This window comes from Heliangelus exortis, chromosome 1, assembly GCF_036169615.1.
Source record: "Heliangelus exortis chromosome 1, bHelExo1.hap1, whole genome shotgun sequence".
NCBI classification, from domain to species: domain Eukaryota; kingdom Metazoa; phylum Chordata; class Aves; order Apodiformes; family Trochilidae; genus Heliangelus; species Heliangelus exortis.
The window spans coordinates 158272351-158296197 of record NC_092422.1 but is presented as its reverse complement, the minus strand read 5'-3'; the positions used below and the strand labels follow the sequence as shown (position 1 = coordinate 158296197).

At 42.6% G+C, this 23847-nt stretch overlaps 1 protein-coding gene across 2 annotated transcripts in view; it reads right to left on the bottom strand.

The window, feature by feature from the left end:
• Window positions 1–5990, bottom strand: part of ATXN10 (ataxin 10) — a 91805-nt gene extending 85815 nt beyond the window's left edge. Inside the window, exon 1 of one of the 2 annotated variants that reach the window (XM_071733303.1) lies at window positions 5725–5990. In XM_071733303.1, coding sequence (XP_071589404.1) covers window positions 5725–5846 — 122 coding nt within the window. In that variant the 5' untranslated portion in view covers window positions 5847–5990. The remainder of the gene's footprint in view (window positions 1–5724) is intronic. The other variant, XM_071733302.1, reaches the window with a different exon arrangement.
• Window positions 5991–23847: the final 17857 nt, after the last annotated feature.

Genomic DNA, 23847 nt, shown 5'->3' with positions numbered 1-23847 from the left:
CCAAAGATGTCTCTTCATCCATCACTATCCTCAGTATATAAGGTCTTTCAACTAGAAAAAGCACAATCATCCCATCAGCTTTTTCAGGTGAGAGGGAGTTCTGTCGCCCCTTAGCATTTCTACAGCTCTTTGGAATCTAAAAAAAAAAAACAAAACACTACACAAAAAGTCACCCTAATGTATATAGCTAGCGTGATTATACATGAAATTGAATGTTGTTTTAAGGATCAGAAATTGATTTAATTAATGAAAATGGTTTAGCTGCCTCACAGTAGATCCCTCAGAAGAAAGAGGCATCAGCAGCTCCATTATAAAATAACCTACCACAAATTTCAACAGAGGGAGAACAAGTCATGAAGGAGCCATAATTCTCATGTGAACCATAGGCAATGGAGAAAGTCAACTTTGGGTGGCTTTCTGCTGAAGTAGACAAACAAAAAAAATACCATGCCACTACTTATCATGACCTAGGAAAACAATGCTACAAAACCATAAGCACATAGCCAGATAATATTTAAATGGCCAAGAGCACTGATTCTGCTCCACCAAGTAGCTTCACCAAGCTCCCCAGGATCAACACACACATCTGCCCATGATCAGTCACACAGATAAACAGAATATTTCCAAAGTACAGCTATTCACATACTCTCTCCCCTGATTTTATGCTCAGAAAGGAGATAAGGGCAACACATTACACACATTGTTAACTCAGCTTTGATATTACATGCTGGTGAAAAGAAGCCACACCAAAGAGTGTTTGACGTTGCTACAGAAAAGTTCATCAAATGTGCTCATTCAGTACATCTTATCAGAGACCAAAAAAAGGGAAATCCACATACAGCTTCCTTGAACCTTAAACAGACTTCTGTCATACTCATGAGCAAACAGGAAAGCTAAGATCTGTGATATAAAGTTGAGAATTATCTCCTAAGCTATGAATAGAAGAAAGTGTAATGAAATCGAAAATAATACCAAACAAAATATGTTCACAAGGAAAACTTTTCTTAAAGGAAAACCTAAAAAATGTCTTGATATAGCTTTAGTGGATGATACAGCATAACCTGTGTTCTGCTGTACACACATCTGCGCAATTAGAAATTCTGCCTAACCTTCATCATGTGATCACACGTCCATATACCAAGACATGTACACAAGAATCCTTAAATTACTACATTAGGTATGAGATCTCCAGGAAATACGCATTTTATTCTAAAACCTCAGAGTCAGTCAAGAACAATATACTTGCACAATCTCCAGAGCATTAAAAAAAATTTTAAAAAAACTCAGTGCCTGTCCTCACTGCAAATGTGGAAGCAGATATGCATTTTTAAGTACCAGTGAAGAATGAGAGAACTCCAAATCTCTCTCTAGCACAGCATGAAATTCATGTGCTGAAGACAGATCCTTCTGGCCAGAAATCAAAATTTCTTCCCACAACAAAAACCTTAAGTGGACAACCAAAAGTTATTCCTAACACTCAAGGAATTACTTAAAGGCTCTTTTGTAAAGAAGGATTCTATTCAGAGAAATTTTACATGACGCTATTGTACTTAAGCATTTACACATCACTGCAATTTGACTGTACAAAAAAGACTATTTAGTTAAAATCATCCTTCTGCACAAAAAACAAAATTCTAAAATTTGTGAGGAAAGCAGGAAGCATTTAGTCAGCATTAAGAAATCATTGAATCACCCAGAATCACCGAAAGCTAGGGGCTGGAAAGGACCTCAAAAGACCATCAAGTCCAACCCACCTGCCAGAGCAGGGTCACCTACAGAAGGTCACATAGGAAGACATCCAGGAGGGTTTTGGGTGTCTGCAGAGGAGACTCCACAACCTCCCTGAGCAGCCTGGTCCAGTGCTCTGTCACCCTCACAGTGAAAAAACTTTCTCCTCATGTTTATATGGAACCTTCTGTGCTCAAGCTTATACCCACTGCCTCTTGTACTATCGTTGGGCATAACTAAGAAGAGCCTGGCACCATCTTCCTGTCTCTCCTTTTATGTATTTATCAACATTAATGAGGTCACCCCTCATTCTCCTTCAAGCTGAAGAGAGCCAACTCCCTCAGCTTTTCCTCATAAGGGAGACTTACCACTCCCTTCATCATCTTGGTCGCTCTGCACTGGACTCTTTCAAGCAGTTCCCTGTCCTTCTGGAAATAAGGGAGACAGAACTGGACTCAATATTCCAGATGTGGCCTCACCAGGGCAGAGTAGAGGAGGAAGAGAACCTCTCTTCACCTACTAACCACCCCCCTTCTAATGCACCCCAGGATGCCATTGGCCTTCTTGGCCACAAGGGCACATTGCTGGCTCATGGTCATCCTTCCATCCACCAGTACCCCCACGTCCCTTTCCCCTTCACTCCTCTCCAACAGCTCAGTCCCCAACCTCTGCTGGTACCTGGGTTGCTCCTACCAGATGCAAGACTTTACACTTGGCCTTGTTGTAACTCATTAATTTCTCCCTGCCCAACTCTCCAGCCTGTCCAGATCCCTCTCAATGGCAGCACAGCCTTCTGGGGTATCAGCCAGTCCTCCCAGCTTTGTGTCATCAGCAAACTTGCTCAGGAGACCCTCTGTTCCATCATCAAGGTCACTGATAAAGATGTTGAATCAGACTGGGCCCAGCACTGATCCTTGGGGGACTCCACTAGTCACAGGTCTCCAGATGGACTCTGCACCATTGATCACCATTCTTTGGGCTCTATTGTGTAACCACTTCTTAATCCACCTAACTCTCCATTTTCTATCCCACATTTCCTGAGCTTGCTCACAAGGATGTTATGTGAGACTGTCAAAAGCCTTGCTAAGGTCAAGGCAGACTACATCCACTGGCCTCCCTGCATCTACCCATTCAGCCACAACATCACAGAAGAATATCAGATTAGTCAAGCAGGATTTCCCCATGGTAAATCCACACTGACAACTTCTGATACCCTTCTTCTCTTCCATGTGCTTAGAGATGACGTCCAGAACAAGCTGCTCCATCTTTTTTCCAGGTATGGAGGTGAGGCTGACTGGTCTGTAATTGCCTGGACCTTCTTCCTTGCCCCTTTCTGAAGATTAGAGTGACACTGGCATTCCTCCAGTAGTCAGGCACCTCTCCTGTTGGCAATAATCTTTCAAAAATGATGGAGAGTGGGAAGGCAGTAACATCAGCCAGCTCTCTCAACATTCTTGGCTGCATCCCATAAATAAATCAAGAGTGATTTCAGGTAACTGTTCCACAGCAATGCTTACCAACATGTTTTAGAAAAATATTTTTCCAGCAGTATGACAAAGATTCACATACAGTTAAAAACAGCAGCTATAAGTATTTAATACGTATTTTGGAAAAAAAAATATTCTGTTGCCATAACCTGTTCACTAATCTTTAAATATTAGTCTATAAAACTGGCAAAGAGCCTGTAAAGTATCTTCTAGATTAAAAATACATTCTACCTTAAACAGGCCTTGACATTCATTCAGAATTACTCTGTGGCTATTCCACAAACTTCTGTTTCTTATCTTTTGTTGCCCAAGACAGAACCTTCACCATTTGCTACTGCCACCTGTCCTTGGTTTCCACATTAAGTATTCTGCAGGAACACAAAAGGAAGCAGAAGGGTAAAGTAGCCTGGCTCTCGGACAAGGAAGACACACAACTTCTTCTGAAGTCAAAACAAGGAGTCAGAATTTGTGTATTCATGCCAAGAGGAAGATTAATGTCACTACCTGTCAGACTTAAGTGCTTGACTGTTAAAAACAGAAACTGTGCAAGACAACATCCTACTTGGACAACAGAGTTAAAACATTAATGTAATTCTGTACAACCAGGGTTCCAAAAATCATTAAATTAGTCAGGAACTATGCAAAAAATCCAGAAGTTTGTAATTCTGTATTTCTACTCTATGTTCTAGGTACTTAGAGAATTCCACTCCTGAAAGCAAAGTCCCTGAAAAGCCTTTAAAGTATTTATCTTCACAATATTCCAGGTAATAGAATAAAGCCATTTTATTTGGTTTTTAGATTAGTAATAGAAGAATACAGAAATCAGGTAATCTGCTCAAAAGCACTGGAAGTTCAGAGTAACTCAAGGCTCCCAAATTCCACCTCACAGTCTTGCAGTTGGGGAATTATTTTTCTTACCTTATCTGTTTCTGAATTCCAGACCACTATAACACATTTTTTAATTATTTTGATTCCACAAGCACTGAACAATCAAGTAATAATAAAAGAATTATTACTGCATATCACAACTTCAAATACCAAATATCCATTGGCTTGTATCTTCTGATTTAACAGCACCAACAACAGTATTTTACACAGCTGACAAATACTGCAAAAATTGCTCTCAGATCCTGTGTGTCATGTCCTGTAGGATGTAAGCTAACACCACGGCCTTGCCCTTATGGAAAGGCAACTGTGTCATCTCTCTTTCAATCCACCTGGATGACAAAATTTGGCTATTTTGGGGAATATATGCTCTTCTGTCAAGCACAGTAGCAGAGGTTTAAGGCAAAAAATTGGCAGAAAAAGCACCAGCATGTTAAGCCCAAAATTTGCACACGTCCTCCTGTCTTTCTAGAGAAATTGAGATGAAAACCAGGTCTCCTGTGCACACAAAGACCACCAGACAACATTTGTAAGTACATCTTTCCCCCACCCTCTGACTTTTAAAGGTGAATTCAATTCAACAAGAGTACTAGGATTTTTAAAAGGGAAAAAAAACAAACCACACAAGCTCCCCAAAAAACAAACCCACACAAAGTACAACCAGCACCAGAATTTTATGTTAAGAAGTTTGATTTATTCTTTCTTGGGCATCATAACCTTCAAACATCTGTTGTCAGGAGTGAACACAAGCTGCACACCAACCCGTGCCACCTCCCACCTTCCGGAAAGAGCGGGAAACCTTTCCTGAAAGCTGCAACACAACTGACCCTCTACGTGCCTGACCTCTGCCAAAGCCAAGTGCTGTGTGGTACTGTGGAGGTCCCCCTAACCATACTGGCATGGCAAAGCTCCACACCAGCCCCTTGCTTTCCTCAGTAACCCCATGCTTTCTCCCTCCCCCTACCTCAAACCTACAAAAGGGCATCCAACCTTTCCTCCTACTGAAGCTACTGCAAGCCCACGCTGTGCCCCCCATCCCCAAGGCCCACAAGCACCACACTCCTCCCCAGGCCTTGCCTTGCCTTTACCCGGGCACCAATCTGTCACCCAGCAGGACCTCACACACTCCCCTCTTACTCATTTCTGCCTATCCTGCTGGGCTCACCGTGCCTTTTTTGCCCCCCAGCATCCACTCCTCTGGCAGAGCCTGAGGTGACCTAGTCAGACCTAGAAGCTTTCCTCCCTTCCCTTGGCCTGCCACAGCCTCAGGGATGTGAGCCGACTGCCAGCTCCCCATAGAAAGAAAGGGAGAAAGGACAGGGCACGCCGCTGGTCTCGGCCCCTCAGGGGACTCCCGGGTCCCACACGAAAAACCCCCGGAGCGCCGATCTCACAGCGCGAAGCGGAGGCACTCAGCCGCTCCTCTGGGAGCACGGAGACCTCCTTCCCCATCACAAGGGCAGGACAGTGCCCCAGAGTACGACAGCAAGCACTGTCTTCCCCTACGCTGCCCCCGCAGCGCCGTAGGGCCCACCCAGACCCGGCGGCACCGCCGCTTCCCGCGGCCGGACGGAGCTCCCTCCCCCGGCCCACGTGGCCGCAGGCAGCCCCTCCTCCCCGCTACCTGGGCTGCGCCTCCCGGAACAGGCCCGACATGGCCCGCACGCTCTCCAGCCGGGTCTCCGGCGTGGCCGTCACGGCGCGACCCAGCTTCTCCGCCGCAGCCGGCAGCCCCTCCGCCGCCATCGCCGTTGCCGTCGCCTGTCCCGGCCCAGCCCCGCCCCGTCCTCGCCGCTCGGAAATGGCGGCGGCGGCCCCGGGTGACGGGGAGTGCGCGGGGCCCAGCAGGGCTGTGCCGGGGCTCGGCGGTAAAATGGCCGCCCCAGGAGGGGGCTGGGGCCTTGTCCCGCTTAGGTCTACGGGGCGTTAATCTTGACTTCTCCCCCCCCCCCCCCCCGTGAAGAATGAGCCGTGGGGACATCCCCGCGGGGTTAACCGTGGTTGATTTCCCCTTCTGCTACGGCCTGGTGAGGTTGTATCTGAGAACTGTGTCTGGCTCTGGGGTCCCCGGTTTAAGAAAGGCAGGGAGCTGCTAGAGAGGGTAGAGCAAAGGGCTATGGAGATGGTCAAGGGAAGAGGACATAGCTTTTATGAGGAAAGGATGAGGTACTTCGGTCTTTCTAGTCTGGAGAAGAATGAGGGGGACCTTGCCGATGCTTCTAAACACAGGGTGGGTGGTAACATGCACAATCTTGAATACAGGGAGTTCCACTAAAAGCTTCCTTGGTTTCAGGGTAGCAGAGCACTGGAAGAGGCTGATCTGGGAGATGGTAGAGTCTCTGCCTCTGGAGACATTCAAAACCTGCCTAGGTGCTATCTCCCCTGGCAGGGTGGTTGTCTTGATGATCTCCAGCGGTCCCTCCCAACACCTAACATTCTGTGATTCTTTGACAGCTTTCCATTTCAGCTCCATCCCCTTGTGGGTCACACCTCAAGGAGTGGGGTAGAGGCTGGCAGTGCATCATCCCCAGTGGTCCTTGCACTTGTCCCACCCGCTTTTGGAGATGCCTGCCTCCAAATGGTTCAAATACAAAAAGGTAACATATATTGAGAGGAAAAAAGACGCCCATGGACAAAGAGTTTGTGGCCAGATGCTATAGGAAGCCTCATTAGTTGGAGCTAAACTAGTTTTACCAAAGAGAGCTGAAGGAACCTTGCTGCCATCCCACAGCTATCCCTGATGCACCCAAAGAACGCACACCTTTTTTGGAAATAAACTTGTTTGTCTTGGGTTACCAGTGGGGTGAGCTTTTTATTTAGTCCACTGCAGATCTTGTATGTCAGTTAGTTAAGTGCCATTTCCAGGCCTCTTCCTGGTAATTACTCTGTGTAACTTGTGAATGCACAAACAAGCAGCTCCCAACAGCTCTACAGCAAAACAATCATTTCAAGTAACAAGTAGAAATAAAGTGAATAAAAGATGTAAGGAAAGAACCTTTGCAAGTTCTGCCTTTTAACAGATCCCATTACTTTTAAGAATTGCCTCATCATGAGTAAAGAGAAATTTGTTTCTGCTGCAACAAAACTCAAGACTAAGAACACGTGGAAAACAATGCAGAATGGAAAAGCTGGGTTTTTTTCGGTTTTCTGGCAATTTTACCAGCATCCTGATCCTGGTGATATTTTCCAAAAATTTCCATAGGCCAGCTCTGTCCTGTTCAGGTTTGCTGCCTGTTTCATCAAATAGTCTTGCACTGGTATTACTGATTATTAGTCATGGAGCCTTGTGAAAAATAGTTTTGCTTATGCATATCATCGCTTCTGAAGTTTTTTTACTGCCTTAAACAGCCACAGTGGTTTTTGTTTTCCTCATTTTAGTCTTTCCACACTTTCATTCATTCTCAGCAACATACTCAAAACCACCTTTATTACAATGCCACACAATACACTGAGACAGGCTTCTTCTAAAAGGAGTTTTGCAGTGTCTTAGGGATATAAATTATAAAATTTAGTAATTTGTACCAGATTACTCACAGGTGCTATATCTTGAGCTCATCTGTCTGCCTGGTTCTGTGAGCACAGGCACATCACTTCGAGATCCAGCTGTTCCCCCTAAGACCTTAACAATTTACAGCTTAGAGGCCCTACAAGGGCAGGCTGAGGGAATTGGGGCTGTTCAGCTTGGGGAAGAGGAGGCTGAGGGGAGACCTCATTGCTCTCTACAACTCCCTGAAAGGAGGTTGTAGTGGGACAGATGTTGGCCTCTTCTCCCTGGTGACCATCAATAGGACAAGAGGTAATGGGGTCAAGCTCCACCAAGAGAGGTTTAGGTTGGATATTAGAAAAAATCTCTTCGCAGAAAGAGTGGTTGAACATTGGAACAGGCTGCCCAGGGAGGTGGTGGGGGCACCATCCCTGGAGGTGTTCAAAAGACAGGTAGATGAAGAGCTACAGTGGATGGTTTAGTGGCCAGGGGTTATAGAGCAGATGGTTGGACTTGATGATCTGAGAGATCTTTTCCAACCTTGATGATTCTATGAGTCTAATTTAAATAACATTATTTTTTTCTTAGCCTAGATTTAGAGAACTACAAGGAAAACTATCCACCTAGACCTGATGACCCTATGTGAAAAAAAAATTATACAGAACGTTTTTTTTAGAATTCTGCACTATATTCAGAGGTGGAGCAGTCTCTTGAGAATGGTCTTGAGACCAGTGTTTGAAGCTGGACACAGAGAAAAACCTGTCACAGCTGAGACTCTGGAAGGAGACAGTTGCCCCTTTTCAGCAAACACTGGCTCAGCAGGAGGCAAAGCAGGTCAAAGACTTGGAATCTCTCACATCTCAAATGTTTATAGATGGCCACTCGTTTAATCACAGGATGTATACAAGTGTTTTCTTTTTTTTATTGGAGGCAACTTCCATCAGAAGATGAAATTTCAGCTCTGGAAAAAGTTACTTTATGCTAAAGAGGCAAATCCAGCAGCATTTTATATTTCCAGCATAAATATTAGTTTTCTTATTTTGGGCCTGTATTAGATTAAGTATGGCTTGGGCCAGAGAGCTTTGAAGCTATAGACCAAAGCTTTTATTTTTGGTCTAGTGTTTAATAGGATCCAGTGAAATTGATTGATGCCCTTGGGAAAGTGCTTTTGATTAGCCTTTCTTGCTGGGTTGCAGTGAGTCCCATGGTGGATTCTCTACGCTGTGGAGTACAGTGCATCCTCATGCCAGTCCTCAGTTTTCCTCTTATAAGATAAGATAAGGAAGAGCACATCTGAGAGGAGATAGCACCACCTTCTTAAGTAGCAGAAGTAGGACACAATCCAGCTTCTATGGGTTTTTTGAGGTATTCAAGAGCAATGATGAATACATATGAAATGGATACTGCAGATTGTCTTAATTGCAAAAATAGCTATTGCAGTCCCAAGACAACTGGAGAGGTTACTTGGCTGCAGATGAGATGCTACATGTGTCCAAGGGCCATAAAAATTGGTTGCATTTGATGTTGAGATGTACATGTCACTCCTTTTTTATGTAATAACTAAAGTAAATTTAATTTTTCATAAGAAAGAAATAATTCTGTCTGAAACAAAGCCTGCAGGGTCCTAGAGGAGAGGCTCAAAGTGCTCGCAGTTTGACACAGGAATAAATGGTGTCTTCCAAGAAGTAAATAGGGATGAAATCCTGACCACTGTGCAGTCATCAGGCTCAGAGTCACTGCAATACTCTTGCCTCATTTGTTAGATGCAGTCCAGTTTCCAGAGTGAATGAAATTTCACCAGAGTGAAGAATTCTTCTAGAGTGAAGAATTTCATAACTGTCATCTGCCCTTCATGAAGTTTTTATGCCACCTCTACATGGACTGGTTTTGCTGGGATCAGCATTTTCATTCTCAAGTTGGGCAACTCCACAAGCATATGGAAGGACACAATCCTTGCCCTGTTCAGCTGGATCAGAGAGAGGTTACAGCTTAGGAGATCTGATACCCAAAGTCCAGTTCCTTCATAAGCTGGGGGATTTCATGGTACATGAATTTCACTTCAGTTACGTACCAGTTGATTTATGCTGTGTAGAATTTAGTGTTGGGTTTGGGTCTGGTCTGGCAGGAAATGCAGCTGAATCATTGAAAGTGCTAAATTGAAGGAGGTTATGTGTACATTAACTTACAGTGTGCAGCAGTTTTCTGGGGGTAAAGGACATGAAGGTTGCCTTACACATCAGTAGAGTGCATGTCAGCCCTGGGAGTGGGGGGGCTGCAGCCCTGAGGAGCAGGAGCAGCAATGCAAACAGGGCTTGGCTGCTTAAAAACCCCAGTGTCTGACAGGCACAACACAAGAGGGTCCCTTTTGTCTTGCAGCACACAGCACCCACCACTACAGAACTGGGTGTCTTCTTGGTGCACACCTGCATGAGTGTTTGCACCTGCTTACATGTGTAAAACCGTATCATGTGGCATATTAGAGACAGGGAGACCTCTAAAAGGCACGGGGAGTTGTTCTGTGTTATTGTACAGTATACACTAAACCAGGACTCAAATTGGCCCATAGGGAGTGACATTCTTTTTTTTTTTTTTTTTTTGTGGGAGCTGGGGTAATTATGGACTGGGATGACTAGGGAGGTGAGCATGGCCAAAATAGGAACAGGAAGGATATCGAGGTCCTGGAGCAGGTCCAAAGGAGGGCAACTAGGCTGGTGAAGGGACTCCAGCACAGATCCTATGAGGAGAGGCTGAGGGAGCTGGGGCTGTTCAGCCTGGAGAAGAGGAGGCTCAGAGGAGACCTCATCACTCTCTACAACTCCCTGAAAGGAGGTTGGAGCCAGGGGGGGGTTGGTCTCTTTTCCCAGGCAACTCTCAGCAAGACAAGAGGGCACGGTCTCAAGTTGTGCCGGGGGAGGTTTAGGTTGGACATTATAAAGAATTTCTTTATGGAGAGGGTGATCAGACATTGGAATGGGCTGCCCAGGGAAGTAGTGGATTCTCCGTCCCTGGAGATATTTAAAAAGAGACTGGATGTGGCACTCAGTGCCATGGTCTGGTAACTGCAGTGGTAGTGGATCAAGGGTTGGGCTTGATGATCTCTGAGGTCCCTTCCAACCCAGCCAATTCTATGATTCTATGTGTAGAGGAGAAGATGGGATTCAGTCCACTGTGCTCTCTGTTAGACCCAAAGTATGACATTTTTCTTTTTCCTGTACACTGAATTATGCAAACTTAAATAAAACTAAACTTTAACAAAGTCACTCATTTTTCCTCTTTCTGGGTGTCGGTTGACAATGATATAGTTTCACACTGTGGCAGGATTAAAAAAAAAATAAAAATTGGTCACTACAGTGTAATGTCTGTAGGAAAGGACAGAAATGCTCCACGCAATACACAAAGCAGGGAAAGACATCTCTCCACAAGGCAAGCTGATAATGGGACACAGGAAGAAAAGATGGATGAGGGGAAGGTGACAGTGAAAAACAGCTTTACTGAAAGGCATACCCAGAAACTGATTGTGCTGCACAGGGACAGGATAGCTGAAGTAAGGTACAACCATTTTGTTTAAGGCTATATGGGAAAAAAGGAATCTTGAGAAGAATCCTGAAGGTGAGAGTGTGCAGTTAATAGTCTCCTCTTCTGACCTTTTCAACTACCCAGTGTTATTTTAAGCCCTAGACTCCCATGTGAAAATACTCCCACGAGGAGTGCTAAATTTGAAAGTTGTGCCATCTAATACAGATTTCCCATACAAATACAAAGGGATCTCATCTCTCATGTGAAGATCTTGGCTTTTCCTGTGTTTTGATACTGGCAGCATTTTTTCTGGACTTCAGCAGCCAGGACAGCTGAGCATCCAGAAAGCTGCTGTTAAGTACATGCTCATAAATCATTCCTGTGCTCTAGACTGAGCAAACTACACTTTTGCGTACACCTGGAGTAACTGTGTCACAGGACAGAGAGTTCAAGCAGATTCACTGCCTTTGCATGCAGTGTGTAGTTACTCTCCACATGCAGATTAAACCAAATGTGCTGGGCTTGCATCATGTTTACAGAGCTGCATATTGGTAAATTACCTTTTTGGGGCTGCAGAAGCCAACAGCTAGCATCTGTTCACAAAATCCTCCAAAATCCTGTGTACGGTGCTGGAAATATTATCCTGATTCTGCCACTTGGGGAATTATTCATCTGTTAAGCCTGCAGTCAAACCTGGTTCCTTCTGCTTTCTTAGAAACATGCAACTGAAGTGTTGAGAATACTTTCTGAAGTCATATCACCCAGAAAATAAAAAAAAATATCCCTCCTAAGGAACAGAACCAAAAAGCTCCTCACCACCTGGTCACTGTCAGGGAATAAAAAGGCATGCACTGAAGTATTTTTGAGGAACTCACAAGAGAAGTAGTCCTTCTGAGTGGATGTGTCAAGGTGGCCCCTTATGAATGGATGAGTGAAGGGAAAAGCCCACAGGGAATTCTGTGTTACTCAGCACTGCTCCCATTTATCAGCATCGGTGGACCTTGTCACTGTTGAGAAATTTGCTGGAGGGAAAAGACAGGGGCTAAAAGAGCAAAGAACAAGAAAAAACAATATAGTGACTCAGAGTATCTCGTGGTTTGGGTTACTGCTGGTAAAGTGAAGGCTTGTAGCTGTGATCCTGTTCAGACTCCCGTGAAATAGGAATAAACCCTTCCAGCTCTGTCCACAGACTGACATCTAGTGGAGGTAAAATAATGGACTGCAGAACCTAAAATCATCTCTGAATGACTACACTAGGTCTACATTATTCCCCACAGATGCTCGGTTTGTTTAGTTTGTTAATTCCATTTGAGAAATATAAAATAATTTCATGACTGAGCCTATGGCTCGTTATTGTAAGCTTAAATTGCATGAGATTATAAGTAACTTCACAGTGTTTCATTTAGCCTACACTGAAATAAGATCAGGAGCTAACTAAATCACATAAAAACAACACTCGAAAGGTTTCTGAACTTGAGATGCTGTGTCAGCAGATAAGCTTTATGAGACAAGGGCAACAGGACTGGGATTTGTATCTTAGGTGTTAGGAAACAAAAACCTAGGAAACGAATACCTGCAGAGTTTGGTTTCAGAGCATTTATGAAAGCCAGTCTTATGTCACCTTAATAAATACTATTTTAGAAGCTGCTATTGGTAACTCCAAAGTTGCCACATACATTGTCTCTCTCTCTAAAGACAAAATATATCCTATTACATAGAGGGAGCTGTTTGACTGACAGATACAGAACTGAGAAATAATGTGTTGAAACTTCAGTTCTCTAGAATCACTTTAATTTTTTGTTAATTTTTGCAACTCTAGGAGCAGTTTAATACTAATGAGAAAAGAGTAGTTAAAATTAGTGAGTATTAATTTTGATATAATACTACAAAACAAGGGCAGATCTAGTTAAAAATCTCAGGTCTTATTTTCTTGGAATTGCCCTACTCCAGCTTTATATTCATTTGAAAGAAACATGCCACCTAGAATTTACAAAAGGGAACAAATATTGCTATTAATATTAATTAATATTCAGAAGATTTGTGGAGATTAGGATATTTTACTGCCTATTAATTTCAAAAGTTTAACACACCAGAGAAATATCTGATGAAACATTGCTGTCATACCTGTGGACCTGAGATAAAGAAAATAATCTTTCTTTTAAACCAGTATGTAAAGGCTGTCCAAAAAGTCCATCTAATCACATATCCAAAGGGAAGCTTTGATCCATTCATGTTTTATTTGGTTTTTTCCCACGAGCATGTCAGTAGGCTTAGGTTACGTGATATCTAGATTATTATTTTTTAAAATCACTATCTTAACTTCCTTAAGCAGCCACAAATATAAATGAAATTAGATGTTTCCTTCTGCATGTGCTGATTATAAGATTTGGTCTCTGCAGAAGTCAGTATTTGTATTTATATGGCGAGATTCTGATTTTTTAAATTAAAAAATCCCACACTCTTTAGTGGCTGGGAGTAATAATGCTATGGAGATATAAATTTCCCAGCTCACATGGAGATAAAAACAAATTTTGAAGGAGAGGGGTGTCCACTTGTTCACCTGTGCAGTGTCCTCCTTAAGCTTTAAAAACACAAACAAAATCAGCCCACTGTGACTGCATCTGTCTGCCACACATGAACTAGCCCCAGACTACATGGGTTTTACAAGCCTCTCCCCACACCATTAACCACCCTCTAGATGTGCCAGGTACCTCAATAACTTCTATGAAGCTATTAAGTAATATAAATTAATTATTGAAATAAATATTAACTATTAAAACCATGCAAACACAGACATGTTAAAGACACTGTCAGGGATGGGCGAGCCTGCTTTTTGATCTGAGCAAGTGCTGATACTCACTGAATACAAACACTGGTTTCACTGGAGGGGTAAATAAGCAGAAAACAGTGGTGAAGTCGGAGGTGGAGACTTAGTTGGCAAGCACTGCATCTTGGATTATGTTAATCTAGATCCCCTCCTGCATAAGGGGGGCATTTCTTGCTTTCTCCTTGCCCATCATTTTTGTTGTCTGGGATTCTTCAAATTAGTCTTGGGAAAACATCTTGTTTGTCTCTCTTTCTGTGTGTTCTTATTTAGAGGAAGGTATAGAAGGGGGATACAGTAGAATATGGCATTCATGCGTGCTTGACTTCATTTTGGTCTTTTACCTGTTCTTACCCCACAGATGAAATAGCCATCCTTTCCTGATGGGTGAATTGTCGTGGCAGGCTCATCAGACCCCTGGGACTATGCTCAGAAATAACAGGCATTGAGATTCATGTTGTTCATCACCCCTGTGCCAGGGAACTTGCAGGATAGCTGCAGGACTGACAGCAGGGTTAGACATTTCTTGTATAATCAGTGCAAGGTAAGAGGCCTGAACTCTGTGGGCCACAACCTCTGCTCTTCTGCTTCTGTTTTACACCAATGTCATTGAAAGCCTGAGACATACCTTAGGCAAAATCTGGTTAGTTGTTTTTACAGCTGGAATTTCTGTCCAGCTACATCCAATATAACTTTTCAAACTAAGATCCCCTTACTTCCTAAAATGTTCTTTAAAACTGTGCACACTTGACTTCTGAATGTGGAATGCAGTCTTCCAGCATTGCCACCCTCAGTTGGGCAAAAGAGGAGCCACTTGGTAAATAAAAAACAAGTTACAGAATTAGTTTTTCCTAGCAGAGGAAAAAGGTTAAGGCCATCATGGTAGACGAAGAGTCTGAGCATGGTGTGCACCTTCATTCCTGAAGCAAGGAGTGCCTGTGCTGAGGAATCTATTATAAATCACATTTTTAGTGAGACTGGCAAAGCTGCATAACTCTGGCCTCAGGGAATCTGTCTAATTTGTCAGCTGAAATTCAGCCTCCTGATAGAAAACTAGTCCATTCATGCTTCGTGATGGCTAATTACCCATGGAAGGAATCTGCTCAGGGAACTGTCAGCACTGATGTGGTGTGGCACCATCATCCATCTGGGAGCTTCCTAGGGAAGGTCAGTGGAGTTCCCCCTTCTCCTCCTTCTCCTCCTTCTCCTTCTTGTGCCATGCCTTAGTTGTGCAGCTGCTCTCCCACTACTCTTCTCTATACTTACACATCACTTCATGGCAAGGTCAGCAGGATGTCTTGGGTAAGAAGGGTCCTGATGTTGCTCTTTCACCTCTTGCTCCAGTAGCAGGCAGTCTTCTGCATCTGGAAGTAGCAGGAATTAGCTTTAGGCATGATGGTCTAAAAGAGTTAAGAAAATATGTTTTGTTAGACCATTAAAGTTGCAGAAATCAGAGGAGTTCTTCTATACCCATGTTCTTTAGACCTGCAACAGAAGCTGCTTGCAACTTTGCTGTCCCTTATGTTTCAATACAGAAGAGACACAAATGGCATACAGCAATTAGGAGCTTCCAAAAATAATCCAGGAAAGAAACACTCCTTAAATTCTGAAGAACTTATTTTTGTACATTATGAACTGTAAAAACTCCAGCATCGAACACATTACTACAGATTTAACTCCTGTATCGGAGAAGAATTTTTTGTCTCTCTTGGACTCATGGAAGCAGTGTTTACCTTACTTTTGGAGCTACACATCAGGCAGTTATGAGTGGGTCTTCTGGAGTGAATTAATTGTATAAAAAAGGAAAATGGTATGAAAAAGAAGATAAAAATTGATTGGGAAAGCGTTATGCCCAGTCCCAAGCTGTTTTTAAATTTCTTGTTATAGAAATACTTAAAAATCACTGCTACCAAAAGTTATTCACTGCAATTAAAAAGTATAGTGTGGATTGACTGAGTAAACCATAATTTAGGCAATGCAAGTATGCAAAAAATTGAGCATTCTTAGGATGATTCACAACCTTAAAATAATGTCTGTGTTTAAGTGTCTGAAAGTATCAAGGCCCCTCTGTTATGTTTGACTCCATCAAGTTTGTGTGTTTGTTCTATTAGATGGCATCAATAACCAGAGTGCTTTGTAGAAAAGGGAGCATAATTGTCTGAGAAGAGGTCTATTAAGTGTTTGCTTTTAAATCAAAGAACACTTTTGAAATATTAAATAAAGAGAGACTACAATATATAAGTCGCTCAAACCCATCTTAAAAGTACTGATGCACATTAATGATTTACTTTGGGCTTATACATCTATTTGCTTTTTTATTCAAAACATTGCATTGTTACCCTAGTAACCCAAATATCTTACAAAGTTTAGCTTATTCTTCATCTAAAGTACACCCTCTCAAGGAAATTAATACAGGTTCTCATCAGAGCACTTTTCCCTTTTCCCCCCATTGTTTGTAAAGGAAGAAATAATGACTGAAGGGGCCATTTTTGTCTTTCTTCCTCCACTCTCCCATCCCAATAATGATAGCTGAGATTTAAACATAATAGCAGATTCAGCCACTGTGTTCATTGTTTAACAGTGTTCTCAGACTTAACGAGTTGGGCTGCTTTTACACTCTCATATCAATGCATATTGATGTGCCGTAAAAAGTCTAAGAAATTCCTCTCCTGATTTTAGAGGATAACTTGGTTCTTAACAGCCTGGCCTCTCCTGTATTCCTTTAAACAAGAGCAATGCAACTCTGCTCTGATATGTTGGTATTTTACTGGAGTATCATTAACTGGGGCATATTTCATCCCTTCCTACCATTCAGGGCCCCTTCTGCCCTTGGTGCCAAGAAGAGTTGCCAATGAGCCTCACAGCCCGCCTCCTTCTGCCCTGTGGCATTCCCTGGCATGTCAACAAAGATGGGAGAAAGAGCAGTAGATACCCTGTGGGAGACCATGCTTTTCCTCTCAGAAGACAGAGATTACTTAAATCATCTGCCATGAAATTGTCTGGTGACTCCCTCCTGTGCTGGTGGTGACTGCTGATGACCCAGCTCAGGGAGCTGATCCAGGTGAACGTGGTGGCTGCAGGCTGGTGTCATGCTGCAAAGCATGACAGGGCAGGTGATTCTAGGGAGCCAGGTCAGGGCTGGAAAGCAACATAAACCTTGGTGCTGCCTGCTGTACTGCTGTGTCGTGGCCCAGAATTACAGTGGACCTACCCCAAACTAGACCCCAGTCATGCCATAGGCAGCTCCTAGAACTAGAAAATACCATCCACATCCCTCTGTCCCCTCCTGATACAGGCCAGCCTGGGGCTGCCCACACCTGTTTGAGCACAGGGCAGGAAGATGCCTATCAATGAAAAATTCTGAAGAAGTAGGTCCAGGGAAAATTTTTCCCAAGAAGAGGTGGATGGAGAAAACCCTACAGAGTTTGTCCCCTGAGCAGGTAAAGCACAACCAGAGCCACACACTAACCTGCAGCAACCTGCTAATGCCAGAAACTGATAGAAGAATTGCTGAGCACTGTGGTTTACATGACAAATATATGTTTGTTCCAGATGTTGATTTATTTTTTCAGTTAGGATTTATTCAGACTGATGGAGAAGAAATTAAAGAAGCAAATGCGAGCTTAAAGCTTCAGAGGAGTTTCAAAGCTTGTTACTCGATGTTATTTACTTGATGCATAATCTCATCACTCATTGACCCCCAGCAAAGAAAGAGTTGGGCTGAAAACAGCTTCCAACTTCCTTCCTCATGCCAAGATTCTCAAAAATACCATCTTTTTAAAGTTGTATTTCATCCTCTACACACACTGTCCAAGAATCTCTCTTAAAAGCCCTGTCCTACTTGTCTATTGCATTTAAGAATCTTATGAAGAGGACTTCACCGTGAACTGGGTAGGTAGATTGTTTCCTTAAAAGAAGTAAAGGGAAAAACTTCCAAAAGAAGTGAAGCCAGCCTGCTTGTATAAAGATAAATCTCTCGATTTTTTTTCCTTTGATTTATAAACTCATCTTGTTAATCACTGCAAGTTTTCTAAGAGAAAAAATGGCTGTGATCTCTACACAACAATATAAGTTAGAGTCACGTGAAGCAGAAAAGAAAAGGTTGACTAATGTAATGATTAAACAAAAAGAGAATGTGTAAATGACTGAGGAATGTATCAGGGAAACATATTAACTGCAGTTTCTCAATGCTTCTACCTTTGCCTTCTTAATAATTCACTTAGAGGAGATTCTCAGGGACACTAACTCAGTTAGCTCTTGCTAGCATTAAATATATAGAAGTTTTGTCTATTTCAACAGCAAAAAACCCCAATCAGACTGCCCAATTTTTAATAATCTATAAATCTTATCAATCTTGGAGCTGGTCAAAGCTTTCTACATTTTGGATTGTGGGCTTTTGTTAAAAATTTTAATCTGGATTAAATAAAATGTTTTTCGGATATTGGCCAAAAATAGTAACTGACTCTTAGAGAATTCTCTGAAATTGTTCATGTTTTGAAGTGGGGATAAAAATGCTTATGAACACTTTACTGTCAAGTAGGAAGGATACTTCCATTTAGAGCTTTGTAGTGTTTGAATAAAACCAGAGAAAGTGGACTGCAATCTAATCTGACATTGACTGCATAATCTAGTTAGAACTTGCAACAAACAGCTACTCTTATCATCACATATAAGCATGGAACTGCAAATACTAAGTGCCATAGATACAAACTCAAGGAATATTGTGAAGAAAGTACAGAATTAATTTGCTGGTGTAGTGAAAGAAAGACTTTCACTATGACCTTAATGAGCTCAAGTGACAGTATTTTCTCCAGTTATAGTGCAAATTAGGGTATTTTATAGGAGTTAACTCCAAGAGATGAACAGCCTTCTGCTAAGCACAGGTGGAAAGCAAATGGCTTTGAAAATGGAAGTTACTTGGACACCTAGGAGCTGGTCAAAGCAAGGACAAGCACCCTGTGACCATTGTGTACAGGGGCCATTCCCTTCTAACCCACCAGTCACTTCCTGCAGCCTCAGGCATCACTGGTGGCACACAGGGACTGAACCAGTTTGCTTTGTGCAGGACCAGTCTATCTCAGGCAAGCTACCAGGCAGGAAGGTGTTATTTGTATAAGATGCGGTAGCTGTTGGAAAGGCTTGATTCCCTGTGAAAGATGCCCAAGAACAAGAGAGTCTCTGTTTGGGGGAGTTTGGCTGCTCAGGTGGGATCTGAACTAATGGCCAACAAGTCAGAGGTTCTGTGGGTTGCTTCACACCCCAAACCTCTCTGTTGCACCATTTTGGACTTAGCTGACTACAGAACTCACCTTTGTGTAACTCAGTGGAGGTTTGCTCACTGGAATGTGTTAAGGTGAGTGAATTCTAGCTGGGGCTAGGGCCAGAGCTATCCATACCAGGGATCAAATTAGGATATGGATTTGTAATCTCCTTCTTGGAGTATTCTCTCCTCCTTGTTCTGTTTGGGAATGTGCTCAATTACTACCCATATTAGGGGCTTATTATCTTGTCCTCCAGGAAGCTTAGCTACGTTGCCTTGCAAAATATTGGAAAAAAATCCAAAGCACTATCCATTTATAATAATTTCCATGTTCCTCTCATCCCTGAAAGCCCCACCCCACAAAGCCCCTGATGATCCCTTTGCTGCAAAGTGCTCTCAGTGTTTCTTTGTCCAGAATGTTGGGATGTAAGAAAGGAAGCTTTTGCTACAAGTAAGAAAGGAGAAGCTGGAACTGCACTTTTCTCCTTGCCTTATTGGTCTGGAAATGGAGGGGTGGGGGGAGAAGGTAGTTTCTGGTTGTAGCACACATTCTCCTAGCTCAGCTTAGCTGGAGTACGCATGCTTGTGGTTTCATCCTCACAAATGCCATGTCAGGCCCTGGGCCAATACAAACACCAAGTCTGTCTTCAATACATACACTGAAAAAAAAAAAAAAAAATAGTTCCAGCTCACTCCAAATTAGAGTGTGTTTGCAGTGAGAGGGAAGAAATGAGGAGGGCTCTGGTAGATGCAGCCGAGTAATGCTGATCTCTGCCCTTAATAGGTTATGGAAATAGGTTGTGGAAAGCACAGCTATTTTCCCAAGCTTGCATGCATTAGACTTGTTTATAATACAAATAAAGTGCTATTCAAATACACCTTGACAAAGATCTCAAAGGAACTTATCTTAATTCTGTAGGATTCATGGGACTATGTGGGAATTAAGGTGCCACACGCCCTGTAATTTGGGGGAGATACAGGTGCTTTATGCCACATGTCAGAATGAAACCTCCAGTGTTCATTCCTGATACAGACACATTAACAAGTGACATGATATTTGTTGATTTTGTCTTTTAAAATATTCCTTTGTTGTAAAAGTCTGCAAAACCACCTCCCCCAAATTCAGGCATGAGTAAAAACATTCAAACCTGACATTTAAATAGGCTGAGATTTTGAAATCTTTTTGGTTTTCTTGTGCCTGGAGATCCAGTCATCCATGAAGCAGAAAAAGAATGAATAAAATAAAATAATAAAACTTTAAAAAGAGAACTTTTCAAGAAAGGCAGCAACTGAAATAGAGCCTGCCCGATGACTGTTTGATCACAAGTGAAGGTAGGAAGAAAAATTTTAAAAGTGAACTTTTTTTGCTGGTGGTCAGTCGTTAAAAATTAAATTTTTTTAAAAAACAGACCATATAAATTAATAAATTATTCACAGCAATTAGTTAGCCATGCATAAATCCATGCAGTTTTCATTGAGAATAAAGATCCCAGTCTGGTTTCCTGGCCTGATTCCAGATAAGGTAATTACATTCTGCCTACTTCAAGTTCCCCTTCAGTTCAGCATGATGTATGTGTCTTCCTCCCTGAAAACTGTTGTCTAACAAATCTAAAACCTGCCACTTGCCTTTCAATGTTGGATAACTTTGGGCTTTGCTGCAGGACTCTTTATACCTCTACCCCAGTAGGTGTCATATCTCTTAGCCTGAGAGGACTAAAAAGTAGAGCTCAAGCCATAGTGTTGCTAAATCCTGATATTTCGAAGCTTTTCAGACAATTAAATATTTCTATGCCCAGGAGTGGTAATTTTCAGCGATATCAAAACCACACAATTCAGCCCAGAAAGACCACTGATTTTACTCAGCCTCCAAAAGCAGCTGTATATTTTTATCACTGGTTAGGAACCAGATTTCAGCCAAGCTCCCCTCTGCAGATATGAACCTTGCATATTAATGCTTCCCTGTGGGTTGGGGATTATCTCCATGTGAAGTTTTGGAGCAAGCTTAAACACATTTCAAAAGCAGCTGAAGGCTGTTCCTACAGCTCCACCTTTTGGGAGCAACCAGATTGCTTGTCTTGGTTATTTCTTGCCTAGAGAAGAACCTAACCCTGGTGTATTTGTGGCTGGCATTAATTGCTAATATGTAAATGTAAAGAATAAAGTGCCTTGGAGGTTTTAAAGATGCATTGATTCCTCACAGAAAGATTCCCCCCCAAAAAACCCATTAGGCTGGAGATATTTTTCTTCAGAATAGTTTCTGAAAGCTGCTCAGTATCAGGAACGACCCTGATATATGTACTTCATCATCAAAATGTTTTCATCTGGCTTTTTTACTTGAGATTCACTCAAAATCATTGTGCCAGACTGAGATGTGATGTAATTAGACTCTGTCAAATATAACAGCTCCCCATCAAATTTTCTTGTATGTTTGAGTTGGATTTGGTTGCAGCCTGGAAACTTCATGCAGTAAGGTGCTGAGTGCCTTCAGCACTCTTAGGTCATTTCTTTATTGCAGAGGGAGGTCAAATTATCTGCTCCCTTTTAAAGAGGACCCAGCACACAGGAGGAGGAGATAGTAGCCTGTATTGGTGAGATGAAGACATTTGAAACATGCAGAAAACAACCTGAATACCCTGCACTTCCCAAACACCTGGGTCTGGACTACAGCAGAAGTCTAAACTGCTGAAAAAAGCAGGGGGATGTTGGAGACTACCCAAGGAACTGATCCAGAGCCCACTGGAAGTTATGGCACAGACTGTTCCAATTGGGACTTGAATCAAGTCTGTGGTGAGCTTTAAGATGAAAAGACATTGCAGCAGCCAAGAGTGACCTTTAAGAGATGAGAATGGCCCCAGAATAAATAACCTCACTTGTTGGTTCCAGAAAGTGAAGGAATAAGTGAAAAAAATTAATAAATCACAGATCAACAACATAAAACCCTTTTTACCTCTTTTCACTATTCAGCCAGGGATTAAATTGCTTTGATGAATATCAGACATGTATTTGCCTTTCATCACTTTTCATGTTCTAAACCTTGCCCCCAGACTCGGCATCTCTCTTTCAGACTACTAAATATTATGTGTGCACAGGAGCAATTTGGAGGGTATAATGATAGGCATGATTGTTAAATTGGTTTCCAGTGTCTTTCAGGCTGTGTCCCTGCAGAATTGCAATTAAACACTTGACAAACCACAAGGCTATGCTAATCCTGCTTCAAAAATCTCTGATGGCAAGGATGGCAGTCTGCCTTCCTGCTCCACTGAAAGACAGAGAGAGACCCAGCCTTGCTCAGGTTCTTCTTAAAAATACTCTGTTTTTCCCCTTTGGCTCGGTGGTTCATGTTTCAGCTGTAACATTCTGCCTGAGTTTGCTATAGCCATGTAACAATCTCCTCTTTGTTTAGCCCTGCTACCTCATTTCTCTCTATTAGCCTTTAATCCCTGTCAGGGTTTCACCTTTGCAAAGATGAGGTCACAGCTCACGTTGATTGGGAAAGGAAATCCTGATGATTGTTGCTGACAGAAAGCTGATAATGCTAGTTTGGGCAGCAATAAATTCTCAGTCTCTAAATGAAGACTAATCTTTGAGCCAGAAATCACCTCTTTCAGTAGTTTTTTTTGGGCCTCATTCACAAATATTTTCCCATGCTCAAGCTGCTTGACCTTTGGAGCATTCAATGCACCTATGTTTTTCTGCAGAATTGTTTTCCAGAGATCAAAATTAGCAGCCATCTATCAGTGAGAGGCAGGTGAAGTTATGAAATAAATCAATTCTGTTACCCTCATTGGGAATGCACCACTTGGAGCTCTCTGTAGCCTCTGCAACCTGAAATACAAAATTGGTATCTTCTGCTGTGCAATTTTGTCCTGTCAGCATTTCTATCCCTTCAAGAGACTGTTGGTGTCAGGTCTTTTTTTTATTTACTTTTAGGCCAAAAGTACACCATGCAGAGAGGTAAAAGAGGTGAGCAGGAGGGGGTTTGTGCCATTATATTCATGTTGTTGATCCAATGAGTGATTCCATAAAGATAGGTCTTAACCCTGAGCAAGGCTGATGCTTCTTGATGCCCCTTCCCTGGAAGTGTTCAAGGCCAGGTTGGATGAGAGCTTGTGCAACCTGGTGAAGTGGGAGGTGTCCCTGCCCATGCAGTGGGTTTGGACCTTGATGGTCTTCAAGGTCCCTTCTAACCCTAACCACTCTGTGATTCTGTGAAATGCTGTCTTTGGGGCAGTTCAACACTTCAAATCAAGTGTGGCCATTGAACTAGCCCTTCTCTGCTGCAGTATCTTTAACATGCAAACTCCTTGCCCCTCCTGCAATGAGACAGCTCCTCGCCAGCAGCAAGCAGCAGGGAAGTTCACCAATGGCTGAACAGGAAGAACTTTGTTGGTTATTCAGTAATTGAAATAATTGACAATGCTATCCAAAACTTCTGCACATTATATTGTCTTTTTCTTTCTGTTCCTCCTGCTGTTCCCCAAAACAAATGTCCCTTCAACACAGCAATCTCATTTACTCCTAATGTCTACATAAAAATGCTCAGTGCTCCCAAATGCAGCTTCTTTGTGTACCAATCACTCCTTGACAGCTGTATCCAGCCTTGATTCTCCAAGAAATGAGAAGCTGGTAGTTGAAAGCTTCAGCTCTCTCTCTGCCAGTTCAG